At 43.3% G+C, this 15,327-nt stretch overlaps 2 protein-coding genes across 4 annotated transcripts in view; both read right to left on the reverse strand.

The window, feature by feature from the left end:
- LOC106642508 (netrin-1) overlaps positions 1–15,327 on the reverse strand; it is a 158,514-nt gene that overhangs the window by 22,767 nt on the left and 120,420 nt on the right. For all 3 annotated transcript variants that reach the window (XM_089594117.1, XM_089594116.1, XM_089594115.1), the window contains 2 exons: positions 13,062–13,211; positions 12,104–12,199 (listed from right to left, as the gene is read on the reverse strand). In XM_089594117.1, the coding sequence (XP_089450243.1) occupies positions 12,104–12,199; positions 13,062–13,211 (246 nt within the window). The remainder of the gene's footprint in view (positions 1–12,103; positions 12,200–13,061; positions 13,212–15,327) is intronic.
- Positions 8,703–10,167, reverse strand: LOC149374256 (histamine H2 receptor-like). The gene is made up of 4 exons (XM_089594119.1): positions 9,763–10,167; positions 9,440–9,676; positions 9,211–9,367; positions 8,703–9,115 (listed from the first exon to the last, which is right to left on the reverse strand). Exons 1-4 carry the CDS (start codon positions 10,002–10,004, stop codon positions 8,804–8,806), a joined length of 948 nt encoding a protein of 315 aa, XP_089450245.1. The 5' UTR covers positions 10,005–10,167; the 3' UTR covers positions 8,703–8,803.

Below are 15,327 nucleotides of genomic sequence, written 5' to 3' on the forward strand. Positions count from 1 at the left end.
TTTTACTTTTTAATTATTAGGTATTTTCGTTAACGGACGAGTGCCGATGCTCGAGGTAGTTGGTAAAAAATGTTCATACCAATACTTTTGTCGTGTCTTTAAATAATAAAAATCATTTTCAATTGAATTAATACTCGTGACTCGGACACCAGCCCGAAACCTCACCACAAAGCAGCACTTGACACAATCACTTGGAACTTTGCGTCCCGTCACCTCTAAACGGTCCCTAAAAGTAAGAAGAAGACAAAAAACGAGTCGGCAAGAAAAATAAAAGCACAGCCAAGAAGAGAGAGAGAGAGAGCGAAAGCTCTTAGACCAGCGCGTAAATTACAGGGCGCGCGGTCGGGGGGTTTTCTCCCTCGGGCAGAGCCCCAAAACCCGAGGAAACGAGCGTAGAGAAAAGCCGACCGCACGCGCGCAAAAGCCCCCGAGCTTGCGGCTGAAAAGGGGGAGCTTGCGTTGGATGCCTTCGCGCTTGAATTATAGATTTCACGCTTCGCTTGTAAGACAAAAGCGCGCCCGCGTATAGGGAGGGGGGCTGGGCTCCGAAAGGTCCAAGGAGGTGGTTACTAATAACCGGGAGAGAAAGAGGACTCGACCATCGTTAATTGCTCGAATCGCCGTTTAATCTGCCCTACGCCATTGTCCAACTGCGAGACTTGGCGACTCGAGCTTGCATATATCAACCCCTCGATGATCGAGTGACATTATCCCTGTTTGGATATAAATAAAAACTCACACGCGAGCTTGCGAATGTTCGGAGGAGGTGAACCAATCTACAATTGGCTTTTGTGAAAATTAATTTGTTTCTTCCTTCCTCCGAGGGGTGCGGTTCGCGGTATAATCCACCGAGAGCCGGCAGTGGAGGTCAGGAGCGTGGAAAAAGAAAAAAAGCGCAATTCGTGTACACGAGGCAAAACGGCCGAAAGTAAGTGAATAATGGGATTTTCAACGGACCACTAGGCTATTACCCACTGGCTCTCTCGCCCACGAGCGTCCGGGGCTCTTTACTTGGCGCTCGCGCGTACTTGCGACGTTGCATCGCTTAATGTTTTCTTACACCACCTTCTTTTTTAAAAATTTTTTTTGTTTTTTGTTGACGACCTTATCGAACTGGGTTTAACCTTTTTGGTCCTCCGTTATGTTACGCGATAAAATTAAAAATGCAGACTCGACAACTGCACAGGTAATTTTCTCTTGCAAGCTCAGTTTCAGGGAGAACAAGTACACTGCACACTAGTTAAAACACAAAATCGATGGAACGAGGTTGTATGGCACCCGTGCGAGAGGTAACGCTGCTCAAATCCGTTTATAATTTTCGGGGGTAATTCACGGCTGTTGGCTTGTATTTTCCACCCTCCCGCTCCTTTCGCGGCTCGTAAATAATACACGCTAACGTAACGAAGAGTAATGCTGATTTGAAAAATAAAGTCCAAAAAAAAGAAAGAAAAAGAAATCACCGCCATGAAAGTCATTATCGTTAAACCAACAATATTTGGGCGGAATATAGTTCCACGTCATCGTCGGAAGCCCCCGGATTCAAGTGGTCAGCCGCGGAAACAGAGTACTCGGGTAAACCTCGATCGTACGGTACACGCCGTATTTCGGCCCGATGGCGTATGGTATACATAGTTGATCGGAATATCCAAAATTTATATCTAATGGCACGCCGCGAATTCACCCGTATACCCTATATATAGCCGCATCAAGTTTTCACATACAGGTATATAATGGCGCGTTCACGGTGACTGATCCAAACGGAAGCCTTTCACCGATCCCTCCCCCTACACACAAACGTACAGCCTCGAGGAAAATAAATCATCCATTATCTCGAGAACCTTTCGTACGGTACACGCATACCTAGAGAAAGAGCGCGTCAAAACAATCACGCAAACAACCGTTGGCCTTTTTTTCTCCGTTTCGGCTTCTCCGTAATTGTATGCGCAAATCGTCCCGACACCATCGCTCCATTTTCCACGGCTAATTCAAAAAACGTCCACTTGTACAGCAACAACCAATGGTACTTTGATCCAAAAAAAAAGTCCGGGTACGTGAAAGTGCGCGGCGACAGCTTTAAACGCGCGCAGAGATGGAGAGAGAGAGAGAAATCGATTACCGTAGAGCCGAGGCACGTAATACCGTAGCTTCGACGAAGAGAGGGTCTCCGCACGTAGTGTAGCGATCGGGGCTCTATCTTTCATATGCGGACGCCCGAGCCCCGGAGCTACGTATAGCTTCTTTTTTCCGATCGCGGTGGCGCGGCCTCAAAGGAAATATTACGCGCTGGATCGGTCGAAGGATGAATCGGCGGATAATAGCTGGGAGGGCCCATTCAATGGAGTTGCGGGGAGATGGGTTCACGGAGTTTTGGAAAAATCTCCCACGTGCCGAAGTCACTCCGAGACAGTGATAGAATTATGAATTGCCCCTTGCGATTTTGGTACTCCAAATGGCCATGAGAGGTATATGAGTCATGCTGGAGATGTAACGACGAAAATCCAGCGGGGAGTCAAAAGGCAAGGTGAGTGTACAAACAAAGCTCCAGGCGTTCGAGATGTACGAACGAGAGTGGACAAACACGGAGACGAAAATGAAGAAAAGCTTTGTTGCGGCAGAGCGATAAAGACTGTCTTTTCCCATCATGTGTCTGTTTTGTCCAACAAACTGCAACAAATATCTTGCTCGTGTAAGGTGCACCTATACATTTCCCAACCCCTCGTTTTTCTGAAACTACTTTTGCAAATTTGTGATTGGATCAGCGAACGGGTTAATGGTAATTTTTCAAATCCCAAGTAGTTATTGTATCTAAGTTCTCAGTAGTTTACGCATACGAATGTGTCTGTTGGTTTGAGCTACATTTGGCGAAATTAAAAAAGCAGAGCGTCTGTACATTATTATTATTATCATCGCGAAGCAGTAAGGAAAAAGAAACATTGTACCTCGTTCGAATGAAATCGTTTGGGGAAACGAGAGGGTAAAGAAAGAAAGAGAAAAAATCGAGATTGGGGACTTGAGACATTACGGATAAGGCTATCAGGTATATATACATATACGCGTGGATGTAGCTCCATTGGGTGTTTTGCGTGTATACACGCACTTGTACAATGCATACGCGACATGTGTGTCAAGTATGGGCACACAGCAGGTTGCAGACTCGGGTGAAACAAACTTTACTAGCGGATGTTTTATCCAGGAGGAGGTGAAATGCAATTTAGTGGTATATTCTTTTTTTTTTTTTGCTTAAATTTATCATCTCGGATCAAAATCCCCGACTCCTCGCTCCCGTCCAACCAAGACCGCGTACGCATTGTACCCGAGGATTAATATTTAAATTTCCTCTTGCATCGCGTACAATCTCCACGGCCGTATAAAGAGATTGCCATGGCCGTGCCACGGCGCAATGGAAAATCAGATACACGCGCACATAATGTGTGTACCCGCGCACTTGGCAAAAGGCGAAGCAAAAGAAAAAGTCACGAAAGTACAGAGGCGAAATCGGGCGCAAACAGTGCAGACGGTGTATACCAACAAGCTCTCTCTCTCTCTGGCTGCAAAGTGCAATCTGGACAGTGTACACGCTCGGACGCGGTGGCCGTGTACTCTTTGGGACACACTTTGTCGACGAGTACGTAATATAGGGTGCACGCGCCGAAGCTTTCACCCCCGCAATATTGAACGCACTCGAAGCGGAATTTGTTTGCCCACCGGAACCCCCTACACAGAAACGAAAAAGCACGTGTGCGTGTCATGTGTACCAACAATGTAGGGCTGATTTTAATTAAGGGTCATTATCCTCGGTGAAGCTCAAACAAGCCCAAACGATTGATTGTCGTTGCGTCTTTTTGAGGTTGAAAAAAAAAAAAAATCTCCAAAACCCGAGCCTTTTTGGTTCGGCGCAACAATCATCATCCCGAGGGTAGGGTGTCCGAAAGCTTGCGGTCGCAGCTCCAAAGGCTGTATATTATTCCTCGAACCAACAGCCACCCCGGTGCGCGTGTTTATATACACACAAAACGAGATGGCATCTCGCGGATGGAAAATTAAACGCTCCTTCGCAAGGTAGAAAAATCCAATCAGCTTCCTTCCCCCGTACTCTTTCGCGGAGTTGCTCCGCTGGCTGATGACAACTGTGCATTGTGTGTGCCTTTTAAAGCTGTGATTTTTACTTTTAATTGTGTAGTGGTATATCTATGTTGACTGTTAACAACTTAAAATTGTTTGTTGTATTTCCATTTTATTTTATTTATCATACTTTACTTGACCATTACTGTTTTTATAAACTGTTTTTATTACATCAGTGTTGTTATTATGCATATTTTTTATTTTATTTATTTATTTTTTTATTTATTTATATATTTTATTTCATTATCACTTTGTTTTATATGATATTTTCTTTGAGCGTTACCTACGATAGCTGTTTTTACACTTTCAACGCTTGTACAACAGTGTATCTGCTGTAATTCATCATGTCAAGCACTATACAGGACCTCTGAGTCCTTAGTGCCAAATAAAGACTTACTTACTTACTTACTTTAATGCCGATATACATAAATCTCTGCTCCCTTCTTTTGTTCTTTCCTCCGAAGTATATGGTGCCTCCCCCGGTCTGTTGGCCGCATTACCCGCGAGAGGCTGCCTTCGCGATTGAGTTTTAAATAATAGCGGAGAGGAAAGCACTCGGGGCTTTTGAGAGCTTTCGGAAGGAGAGGCATATATATAGAAACCAAGGGTAATATCAATTATGAGCAATAGGTTTTTAAAGGGGAGCCGCCAGGGGGGGGGAGCGTTTACGTGGTTTTAGAGACAATTAAGGGTTTGCGCAAAGATGTCGAGACGAATCGTGATTTACTTTTAGAAAATAAATCTCGGCTCATCAGCCACGCGATTCAAAATTAATCACAATGGCAAGGACAGTGCAAACAACGAGTATTGTGTATACAGCGAAGCCCATATTTTCCATCTATATACACAAATATGTACAAGAGAGGCACGACACCCCATCTTATTAACATATAGATGCGTTCCGTGACGCGGCATGCGTGCGATCGACCGGGTCTTCTTTGTTTATTCTGTGGCACATTGTAGCACCACCGACAATGCGATCCCTCCGTTTCTGCAGATTTCGGTTTTTTTTTTTTTTTTTTTTTTAATTTTACTTCTCTCTTTTTTTTCTCGCATCCGCGTTTTTTATGCGCGGAGCTCGAGATATAATCAGACCTCATTTGTAATCGGGACCGAGGGGGGCATTCCAATCCTCGGGTGCATTCACACGATGAGGCTGTTCATCATACATCTATATACGCGCGGGTCTAAAAATGAATTTGCGTCAGCACATGTGCGCGAATGCATTAACGAGCACGCGAGAGCCGCTACTCTGTGCGGAGATACAATTGTGCGCCACGCGTGGGTTCTTGGGGGGGGGGGGTAAAGTCTCATTCAGCTGGAACTATCAGCTTCCGCGATTAATCGTGGGATACATCAACTACTCAAGGATTCATTGTCGGTACGTGCATGAGATACAAAAAAAAAAAAAAAAAAAAAAAAACACCCCTAATCCAAGCTCAATCAAAAGCTCTAGCGTAGATTGTCACTTTTGTTCGGCGTATTTCCCAAGAATAACAACCAAGCACCCATGGACGGAATCTCGAGAGAGAGAGAGAGAGAGAAAAAAAATCCTCCCGACCCGCCCATCAACGGACTCAAAACCGACAACCCCCGAAAAAAAGGCAAAGAAAATCACTCGTCAGCTAAACAACTCGGCGGCAATTTTTCTTCATATCTCGCGGGCGCGTGTTTGCATATAATAAGCGTCAGCAGCAGCCGAGAGCCATGCATCACGCGAGTCATGCACCGAACATCGCTTTTTATTTTTTTATTTTTTTTTTTTCTCCTTCTTCTTCTGCGCAGCTTCCGCAGAGCGTACATTATACGCTCCCAAGAAGACCCATCTCTTTCTCTCGGCTCCTCGTGCGCACACGTAACGCCCCAAAGCACCGTATAATACGCGCGTGTATAGGTGCACGTATATGCAAAGAAGCAACGCAGGACACACGTTGTAGACCCGAGGGTTGCGGTCGTGTGTTATTATTTCCTCTTATTATTCCTGCCTCCTCTTTGGGTAAATGTGTATAGGTACACGCGAGTTGGCCGACGCGAACGAGGTGGGTATGAGGCATCGTACGGTTGTTCCATCCGATGGATCATCCCGCTCGGATTCTCACGGGACGAAATAATCCACGTACGGTTACTTAGGTGCGTTATGCAGGTGTTGCTTTTCTCCCTTTGGGGCGTGACATCGCGTCGATTGTGCTCTTTGACACCTCGTTTGAGTTCCCCATGGTGATAGTAATGTACGGTGGGAAATTTTAATCGCCAGGCAAAAGTCCATCGACGTTGAAATCGTCGAGAGTGGGTGTGGTGGACACGAGATCGAGAAAGCTCCAACACGCGGTCGAAGGTTGTTGAGAGCTCACGAGTGATAAGCCCGAGTGTAAATGAGCGATGTGCGCGAGAATTTGATTTATTGTACCGCGGCTGTTCGAGTAATGGATCCAAACGGTGTTTTTACAAGGTACGGTAGTATATACCCACGAAGGACAAAGCTTTGATTGTTGCTCGATATAGTGCTTTATAGCTCGATTCGACCATTGAAATTGAAAGTTTAAGGGTGTTTTTTTTTTTTTTCAATCGAACAATAGTACATCATTTGCACGTATTATTTTAGTAAGTGCATATCGATCGTACAGCTGTACATTATGCTGGCGATAATAGTAAAAGTTTGAGATCACATTGAGGCGTAATTTAAGTATTACGTGTAGCTCATCAGAGGCACCGAGGTACAGAGCAGTTATCATAAAGCTATCTAAAAAGGACTTGAAATTAAATAAAACACCAATACCTATGTAATTGAGAAATCCCTTCTTTTTTTTTTTTTTTTTAATCTTTGTGACTGTCGACGAAATTAGTCAACATATTGAGTAAGTGCACAGTAAACCAAAGATATACCAATAATAAGCTTCACGCGATCCCAACGTACGGAGTCGCGTCACTTGCGCGTAACAATTTCAATCGCGCGTCTCGGTGTAGGTACATAATATACGCAACAACAAGCTCTGCGTCGGATTATACTTATTGCGTTTGCGCAAATCCGAGCAAACTTACCACTCACCGGGGACCCTCCCTCGAAACAATACGTCGACGGGAAACTTTGCTCGCGTCCTAACAAGTGATATTTCGTCCCGTGCCGCTATATCGTAATACATGCACAGTACAGACGACTAACGTAGTTGCGCTACGAAATTCAATATCGCTTATGAGGTTGCACGTATAGTGGTAAGGCGTCTCAAGCGAACACGCGTCAAAGGGTAAACCGATCGATTTGTTTTTTCTCCCCCGACATTAAAATGATCAAGTACCAGCAACTCGGTACGACTGGTGCTTGTCTCCCGCCGATTTCACCCCCGCATCTATGCCAAGTAAGCCCGCCAAAGGTAAAAATCGCTGAGTAACCGAGTCGACGATAGAGCAAAAAACTAGACGCAGCCCCTTTTTAAGCGACGACAAAGATTACACCTGATGCATCCGTAACGGGGCATATACAAGTAATAGCAACGCGTTCGCTTTGTATTTCGTGTGTACGAGTACGCACACGGAGACGCGCAGCAACCGATCTCGCGCGTGTATATAGCGCGGCTGTCGTGCGCAAGAGCAGCAGCGGTCCGAGTATCAGGCTGGCATGAGGAGTGCGAAAGTGCTCGTATCGTTTGCTTGGCTTTTGCTTGTCGAGCCGAGGAGGAATTGAGATACGTGTACACCTCCTCGGTGTGTATATTATACAGAGTGCGAGCGCGCGCTTGTGTCATCCTGTTATACGTTCAGTAGAACGCGAGATTGATCCGATGAGGGGTGTTTGCGAGGATCGATCGTTGTTGTTTTTTATGTAATCTTTAGGGATGAAAATCTTGTGTTGTTCGAAATTTGTTCTTAAAGTGTTCCATAACGATCAACAATTTACATTCGCTACTGGAGAGGAATGGAGACGTTTTTTCTAGCTGCCGCGATTTTGTCGCTCAACTCCACTAGTTTTGGAAAATTGCGATGGATTTTAACATTTAGAATAATTGTATAGCGATAGCACTGTCGTCACTAAAACCACCGCAGAAGACTAACGAATGTTTTGTGTAAGTGATTAGTTCCTAAGTATACAATGACCCAGCCAATGACACGAGGGTTTTAAGTACTATAAGTATGTCATTTATGTGGTTAAAGAAAAATCGTAATGGGTTTGAAGTGTGATACAATTGAATTTTTCAAGTATAAGTTTTTTTTTTTCACAATCTTAATGGTAGTTTAACGAGCAAACTGTCAAAAGTGTACAAATTGGCCCGGCACCGATTGCGCCGCTCGTTTGAATTGTTTGTCTGATTCTTGAACTGTAGAAATTTTCTCGAACGTTTCAACATTGGAAAAGTAGTGCAGTATAATACTGTTGAAAGATAACAAAGCATTTTTTAAACTTACAAAAATCTATATTTACATTGAATTACAAAAACTATTAACAACATCCCCCAGTTTGGAAAACAGCCACTTTGTCACCTACCAAGTATTTACCAGGGCGTATTTTAGTGATGAACAGAAAATTATGATATCTCTAAAAAGAGGACCAAAAATTTTCCTAAACCTTTCAAGAGAATATTATAGCCTTGCTCACGATTCAAATAAGTAACGTGTACAAAAAAATGAACTATTTTACACGCTGCAAAAAAAATTAGAACAACAATCTACGATCCGTTATGCATTGAGGCTAATGATCATCAACGGTAGTCGAGTTGGAACAAATTCCATTTCTTGGAAGTGTCTCAGCCCGCACGTTTAATTGGCAATCCCTTGGAGTCGTTGCCTTACACGTTATTAAGTAAGAAAGGGCTTTGCGAAAGGTCTGGCTGTTCCAAGCGTAGATTAAAGGGTTCACACCACTGTTTAGCATTGCTATGAAGCACAATGCGTGTCGCATGTCTCGACTAGGTTCAATCTCTGCTTTCGAAAATTGTACAAACGATATGATGACGTAGGGTAGCCAGCAAATCGTGAAACAGCCCAAGATGGAAAGCACGACCTTATCGGAGGAAAAAATATACAATTAAATAACTCATTATCTAGAAGAAGAACACTATAATTGAGATTTAAGTACATGTACACGTGTACGTCTACCTGATTGCTCTTGTTGTAGTTGCCGTGTTTGTTTGATCCAAGCTCGTTCAATCTTTGTAGGTGCGCTCTCACTTCTCTCCAAATTTTCCAATAAAATACAAGTATACTTATCCAGACTATCAAAAACATTGGTATTAAAATAACGTTCAAATAGTACCTGAAAAATTAAATTTTTATGTAGTTCATCGACCAGTGACAAAATATGACAATTTTACTCTACTGTACACACCTGGGGATGAAATTGAGAAGCTTGCATTTTTTTGTCGACTGATACGTGTTCCAGTAAAGAGGAATCGTGGAAATGAAAATAGCTGCGCACCAGTTGACAATTACCACCACATTTATCAATTTTTTGGTAATGTACGTGGGATAATCGAGCGGATAGACGATGGATACGTAGCGATCGATGGCTATTGCGGTGATGTTGAAGAAACTCGCGGTACAAGCACCACAAATCAACACAAACCTGTTAAAAAACTATTTTTTGTAAGTATCACTCTACAACGGATACTCTACTTACTAAGTAAAGATAAATCGTTTTTCATTACTCGCCTCAGTAAACAGGATAATTTGTAGTGCTTGAGAGATGGGTAACAGAAAACGGCTAGATCGTACAATACCGCTAAACCTACGCACAGATCTGAAACGGCGAGGCTGAATATCAGGTGGTTTGAGGTGACGCTGTAAAGTTTACGGTTCAGTCTCCCTGCGAGGATGGTCATCGAGTTTCCGAGTAAAATTATTGTTATCAACACCACATCTGCTATCCAGTACATGCTTATTTTGTCGCACATGTTTCTTTAGGATGAAAAACACAAACGCGTCTCACTTGACTAAGCAACAGTTTTCATCCGCGTCCTTATAATTGGTACAAAACATTTTTCACAAAACTAGTTTTATTGTTGGACCGTTTCCACCACTAAACAACTGTACAAAAACGAAAAGCAGTGACCAACTATTGACGTTACTCGTATAAGTAAATATAGAAACTGACGAGTTTGAAAGCTAATCGTCATCCACGATTATTTAGTTTAAATGCTTTACGCCTTAATTAACTTGTTCTTCGAAAACCTATTACCACATCGGTTATCTCCATCAGATAAAATTGTAATGTATATAAATCAGCTAAACCATATTCACCGTTTTAAATAATATTTTCCCGAGGACATTCGATATTTAGGTCGATCAGTTGACATTTGACCCACGAGGACCCCAACAACATTTTACTTTATCCGAGGACTTTTTTTTTTATCTTCCAACAACATCACTGCAGAAGGGATGAACATTTTCATCGTAGTTACGGTGAGTGTGAAAAAAACCCGAACCAAGGTACCGATGTAGACAAAGATGAATCCGAAAGTACAAAAACAAACGAAGCATACACGGATCGATGTATTGAAGAATTAACGTACCTAATAATAATAATATGAGGACAAGTAAGACTACTGTATTTGCACGGAGGTAGAAAAAAAGTGAAGACTGCAGTAGCATCGTTGTCCGCGTGTGCTGCAGGCAGGGGTAGTTTTAATTATGCCATTACAGCCGAGGAAGGCTGCAGGCAGGTTGAGAGGCTGCAAGCGCAGAATACCGTCTCATGCCCTCTCAGCACGTGCACGTCAGCGGAGGTGGTGGTGATGGGTTACAGGGGAGGAGGGGGAGGCCGGACGCGCAACCCTCCTCTTTCGGGGGGCTTAAATTAATATGGCGCCTAGAGCGTCCAGATAATCCAAATTCCACGCCAGGCAACCAACGAGCTGTGTGTGGGTACGTGCACACGCACTGCTTCTCAACGTGACGGGATGTGTGTGTGTGTATATTTTCTTTCATGCCTGCGAGCCACTTCCGGTACTTGCACGTGCATATTAAGAGGTCTGTTGTTTAAAATAACAACTTCTTTTTTTTCATCCCCCATTCTGCGCTGATTTTTGTATAGCCTATACCACTCATACTGTACCTTCGAGTATCATGCACGCGATTTTTGCATAAGCCCGTGCCGCAGGTAGCCCCCGTTTATATGTGGATTAAATTATATACGTGGGGTGCGAATGGCGCGCTTTTTTAAAACTCGAATAATTAAAAGTTGGGTCGTCTCAATGATCGAGTTACTTTTGTAACCCGGCGAATAAGCCCACTGGCTGAATTTATTGTTGTTTACTTTTTCAAGCTGCGAAATAACAAACAGCCAAGTTTTCTACGTAACCGGGAGCCCAGTGGCGATAAACCGATCCGCGGAATAACTCCCTTAAAAGTTTCCAAGTAGGTATAATACGCCGACAGCACGATTCAATGAGGCGGTGGGGATTTTATTGTACACGGGGTAGGTGTATATATATATATGTATGCGCCGAATAAACTGGATTCAAAAGTATTTGCATAATCCCCTTTGCCCGCGAACTGCGAACTTTTAATTAATGGGCGATTAAGTTTTGTGCGAGGAATAAGAAATACTCGAGCTGTGATGGCCTTCTCCTTTAATTGGATTCCTGTCATTGTTACAGGAACATAGTTTATTGTTTCGTCGTGTTTCTTTGAGAAATCACAAAAAAAAAAAAAAAGATATCGAACAAGTCATATCAACACTCTTTGGCTAGTTTTATCCACCGAAACAATATTAATTTTCTTGAAAGAAAAAAAAAATGAAAACCAGAGACTGTTTTTCATTGAGCAACATAAAAACTGAACAAAAAAGCACAATAGAGACATTTTTTTAAGTTACCACAAAAAAAGGACGAAACAAGTAGTATGAATACTCTTAGGCTATTTTTATCCATGAAAATAGTATAAATTTTCTTAAAAAGAAAAAAAGCAAGTACAAAAACATTTTTTTTTAAATTGAACAATACAGACATTAAACAAAAAAGCCCAATGGAGACATTTTCAGAGAGACACTCACCGTTTCTCGCCTCGTATCTGTCCTCGTCCTCGTCCTCTTCGTTCTCCCCGCTGTCCTCGCCCTCGATCCCCTGCGTCTGCACAACTCTCGGAATTTCTGAAACGCGACGTAGAAAAAAAAATCCTCGATTACGCAGAGTCAGTGAAAACGAGCTCTCGAAAAAAAAAAAAAAAAAAAAGGGTCCCAGTGACAAGAAGGGACGATGGTTCTCCCGAGGCGCCGCAGGACGAAGGAGTCCTCGTTCCCGCTAATTGGCGCGCCGATTTTTCCCAGTCCCCCCCGAAAAGGCGTGGCGCTCTCGGAGTCTTAATTTATTTATCGGCCCCCCGAGATGGCTCGTTTTTTCCCTCTCGCCCATCCAAAATCCCGAGTGCCTCTTACGGTGCGAGATCCTTAATCGCGGGTCCTCTGCTGATGGGACCGGTCATTACGTCGAGGCTCGTGTAATCGACTGCTTCACGCGGAGATTATTATTCCCACTGCGGGGATATCGCGCACTTGGGGTTTTCGACGAGAATTGGCACCTGCCGTTGGACAGTAATGAGAGTATTCTACAAAAGCAAAGTTATTATGTAAACAGAGACACCGTGAAAGTCCCTATAACCGATTCGAGTTCAAAAACTTTTCCAGTTCGGCAACTGTGGGCAAAATTAAAAAACAGAGTTTTTGCGCAACAGATCGGCAACACGTACTTATATTAATGTTGTTTGCGGATGACAGTAACATGACGTTTCGATTTTGTAACCGTGGGCAATTAAAATTGCTCCGCTGGCGAGTCCAATCGCGTTTGTTTTGTTACATAAATCCGTATTGTAGTCGAGGTGAATGGGGGGAGGGGAAAGAGTCGAAAACCGATTGCCGATCGTAATGTAACTTTCCAGAGCAATAGGTGTGTACCGTTTAGCGCAGGAGAAGGAAAATCGATTGAATAACGTGTACAAAAGATACTGAGACTCACTGATGCAGGGGGCAATGTGGGATCGGCTCTGCTGGTAGCCCCGCGCGCACCGGTTGCAAGTGATCCCCGTGACTCCGTCCTTGCAGGGGCACTGACCGGTGCTCTGGTTGCACGTCTTGCCCGAGGCGCCGATCGGATGACAATCGCAAGCTGCAACACAAAGAGAAAAATCGATTGTTAAAAGGTTACCTTTTTTTTTTTTTTTTTCATATATTGGTATCTTTGGTGCTTAGGTGTTTGTTCGTACTCTCCAAGCATGCGTGTATTTATTTTACCCACTTTTCCTCACAACGAGAGATGCAGAAGAGAAAAAAAAATCAACACAAGCCCGGCATTGTATGCATATTTATGTTTACAGTTATACGCTTTCAAAACGAGTGCTCTCTCGCGCGTGCACGAGTATGCATCCTGTACCGCGCATCGCCGCGTGGGGCAAATGGTACATATGAGTTTTTCTCGCGAGCCTTAAAGAAAAAAAAAAAAAACCTGGTTCGTTTTCATTTTCATTCACTCTTTGTTTATCGAGATCTTGCGTGTGGCTGTACGCGCCTCTGTATGGCAGTGAATGTTATTCAAGTAGGTATCTCCTTTTTCTCAGACCTGAGATGGAATGACAGTTGAAAGTGGATTTTTGCTGAAATAGCTGTGCGAAAGATGTTATGGCTGATACTTGTACTTACTTTTTTTTTTTTTTTTTTTTTTTTTTCACGACAGAGTCGATTTCTATTCCCCAAAGCATGTTAATGCGAAAAACATTTAAAAAGATCCCTAAGAAAGCAAAAATCTGAAGAATGAACATCTCAAAATTTTTCACACTGCAAACATCTTTCGTGAAGTGAAAAAAAATACAGACAAATAAAAAAACGGCACGAATAACGGGTCATGGCTCGAAGGAAAAAAAAAAAAAAAAAAACTTTAAATGAAGAAATCGAGCCTCTACCTGTAAAACACACATCCCGGATCACCACAAAAATGTTCAATCACCTCTCGACGCGTATTATACAAACACAGCCCGAGTAGGTGGTCTCATTGCTGAGTCAAGTCCCCGTGGATTTAAACTCGTGATTGCTGGGACAAACACTCGACTAAGCCATTGCCAGCGGAAATCCCTCGTCCTCTCGAGAGTCACAACTGTACACACTTGCTGTACTTGCAAGGCATAGGATGTAGGTCTAGAGTGAACGATACCGTGTATACCCACACGCGGTCGAGGTAAGAGCAACGAATGTAGATTCGCGGCTATCGATATGTCTTTAATGCTCGAGCTTGGCCCTCGAGTGTTACTGGGAGCACTTAATTGCACGGGCTCGTGTTTCAGGATGTACTCCACGTGTAATGTACGCGAATGTGTCAATATTGCGTGATCGTACAAGCTGGTGAAGGCTTCTTTTTTTCATTTTAAATATTATTTTTCGAGATTTGGTCTATCGGGGATTGCAAAATACAGTAACCTGGTGAAAAGTATTTCCAAGCCAAGAGGTACAATTCAAAGGTGGCATTGATAAAATATTTTATTGATTATAATTGTGATGGGTGCATTTAAGCTTAAAAAAAAAAAAAAAAAAAAAAGAAAAGAAATACAATTTTACGATTAAAGATCAAACACGTTCCGCTCAGCGGATTACAAATATTTTTTTTTTACTACCTGAAAACGATATTAACGCATCGTAAAGACGAGCAAAAAAAAAGGAATCATCGACTGGGTCTGTAAAAATATCAAGCTCCCTTAATCCCCTCGCTCTTTCGAGATGCTTTTTACGAGACGCGATAAAAGAGGCGATTGATTCTCAAAGCGCGAGTATCGGTCGGGACTTTTTTCGGCATAAAACTTCCTTGGCTCCCTTTTTTCGTCCTCCGACCGAAGGGATTGCCGAAACTGCACGCCACCAGTACTTTACACCCCGTGCATATATATACACACGTGTGCAAAATAAGCGGCCAAAGAAGGTCGTAGCTTGGCGTTAGAGTGCACGTACACACACGCAGAGTCGAGGAAATTCGCCGCGGATTAACTTTATCTCTCGACCCCTTTTACTTCTTCTCCTCCGCGTTTTTGCTCCCTCCCCCCCCCTCAGGTACTTATGTCCCCTGCCAGGGTCGAGTTGCTTCCTTTGGCGAGCCACCCGTGGTATCTCTCCCGAGCTATTGTCACCGCTGCCGCGTACTGGCACCGATCCTGACCTATTGTGCTCGTTAAAACGGCTGTTACACTGCTACGTAACATTCAAGATGGGAGTCGTCCCACTTTTGCGATACCCTTTTGTGG

This window comes from Copidosoma floridanum, unplaced genomic scaffold, assembly GCF_036245765.1.
Source record: "Copidosoma floridanum isolate Cflo_tuat_1 unplaced genomic scaffold, Cflo_Japanese_pri ptg000021l, whole genome shotgun sequence".
Taxonomy (NCBI): Eukaryota; Metazoa; Arthropoda; class Insecta; order Hymenoptera; family Encyrtidae; genus Copidosoma; species Copidosoma floridanum.

Excerpts from the sequence above, each read along its gene's own strand:
- LOC149374256 (XM_089594119.1), bottom strand. The coding sequence starts at position 10,004 with ATGTGCGACAAAATAAGCATGTACTGGATAGCAGATGTGGTGTTGATA. Across the intron at positions 9,677-9,762 it reads AAATTATCCTGTTTACTGAG|GTTTGTGTTGATTTGTGGTG; the intron begins GCGAGTAATGAA and ends GTTTTTTAACAG. Across the intron at positions 9,368-9,439 it reads CTTCTCAATTTCATCCCCAG|GTACTATTTGAACGTTATTT; the intron begins GTGTGTACAGTA and ends TTAATTTTTCAG.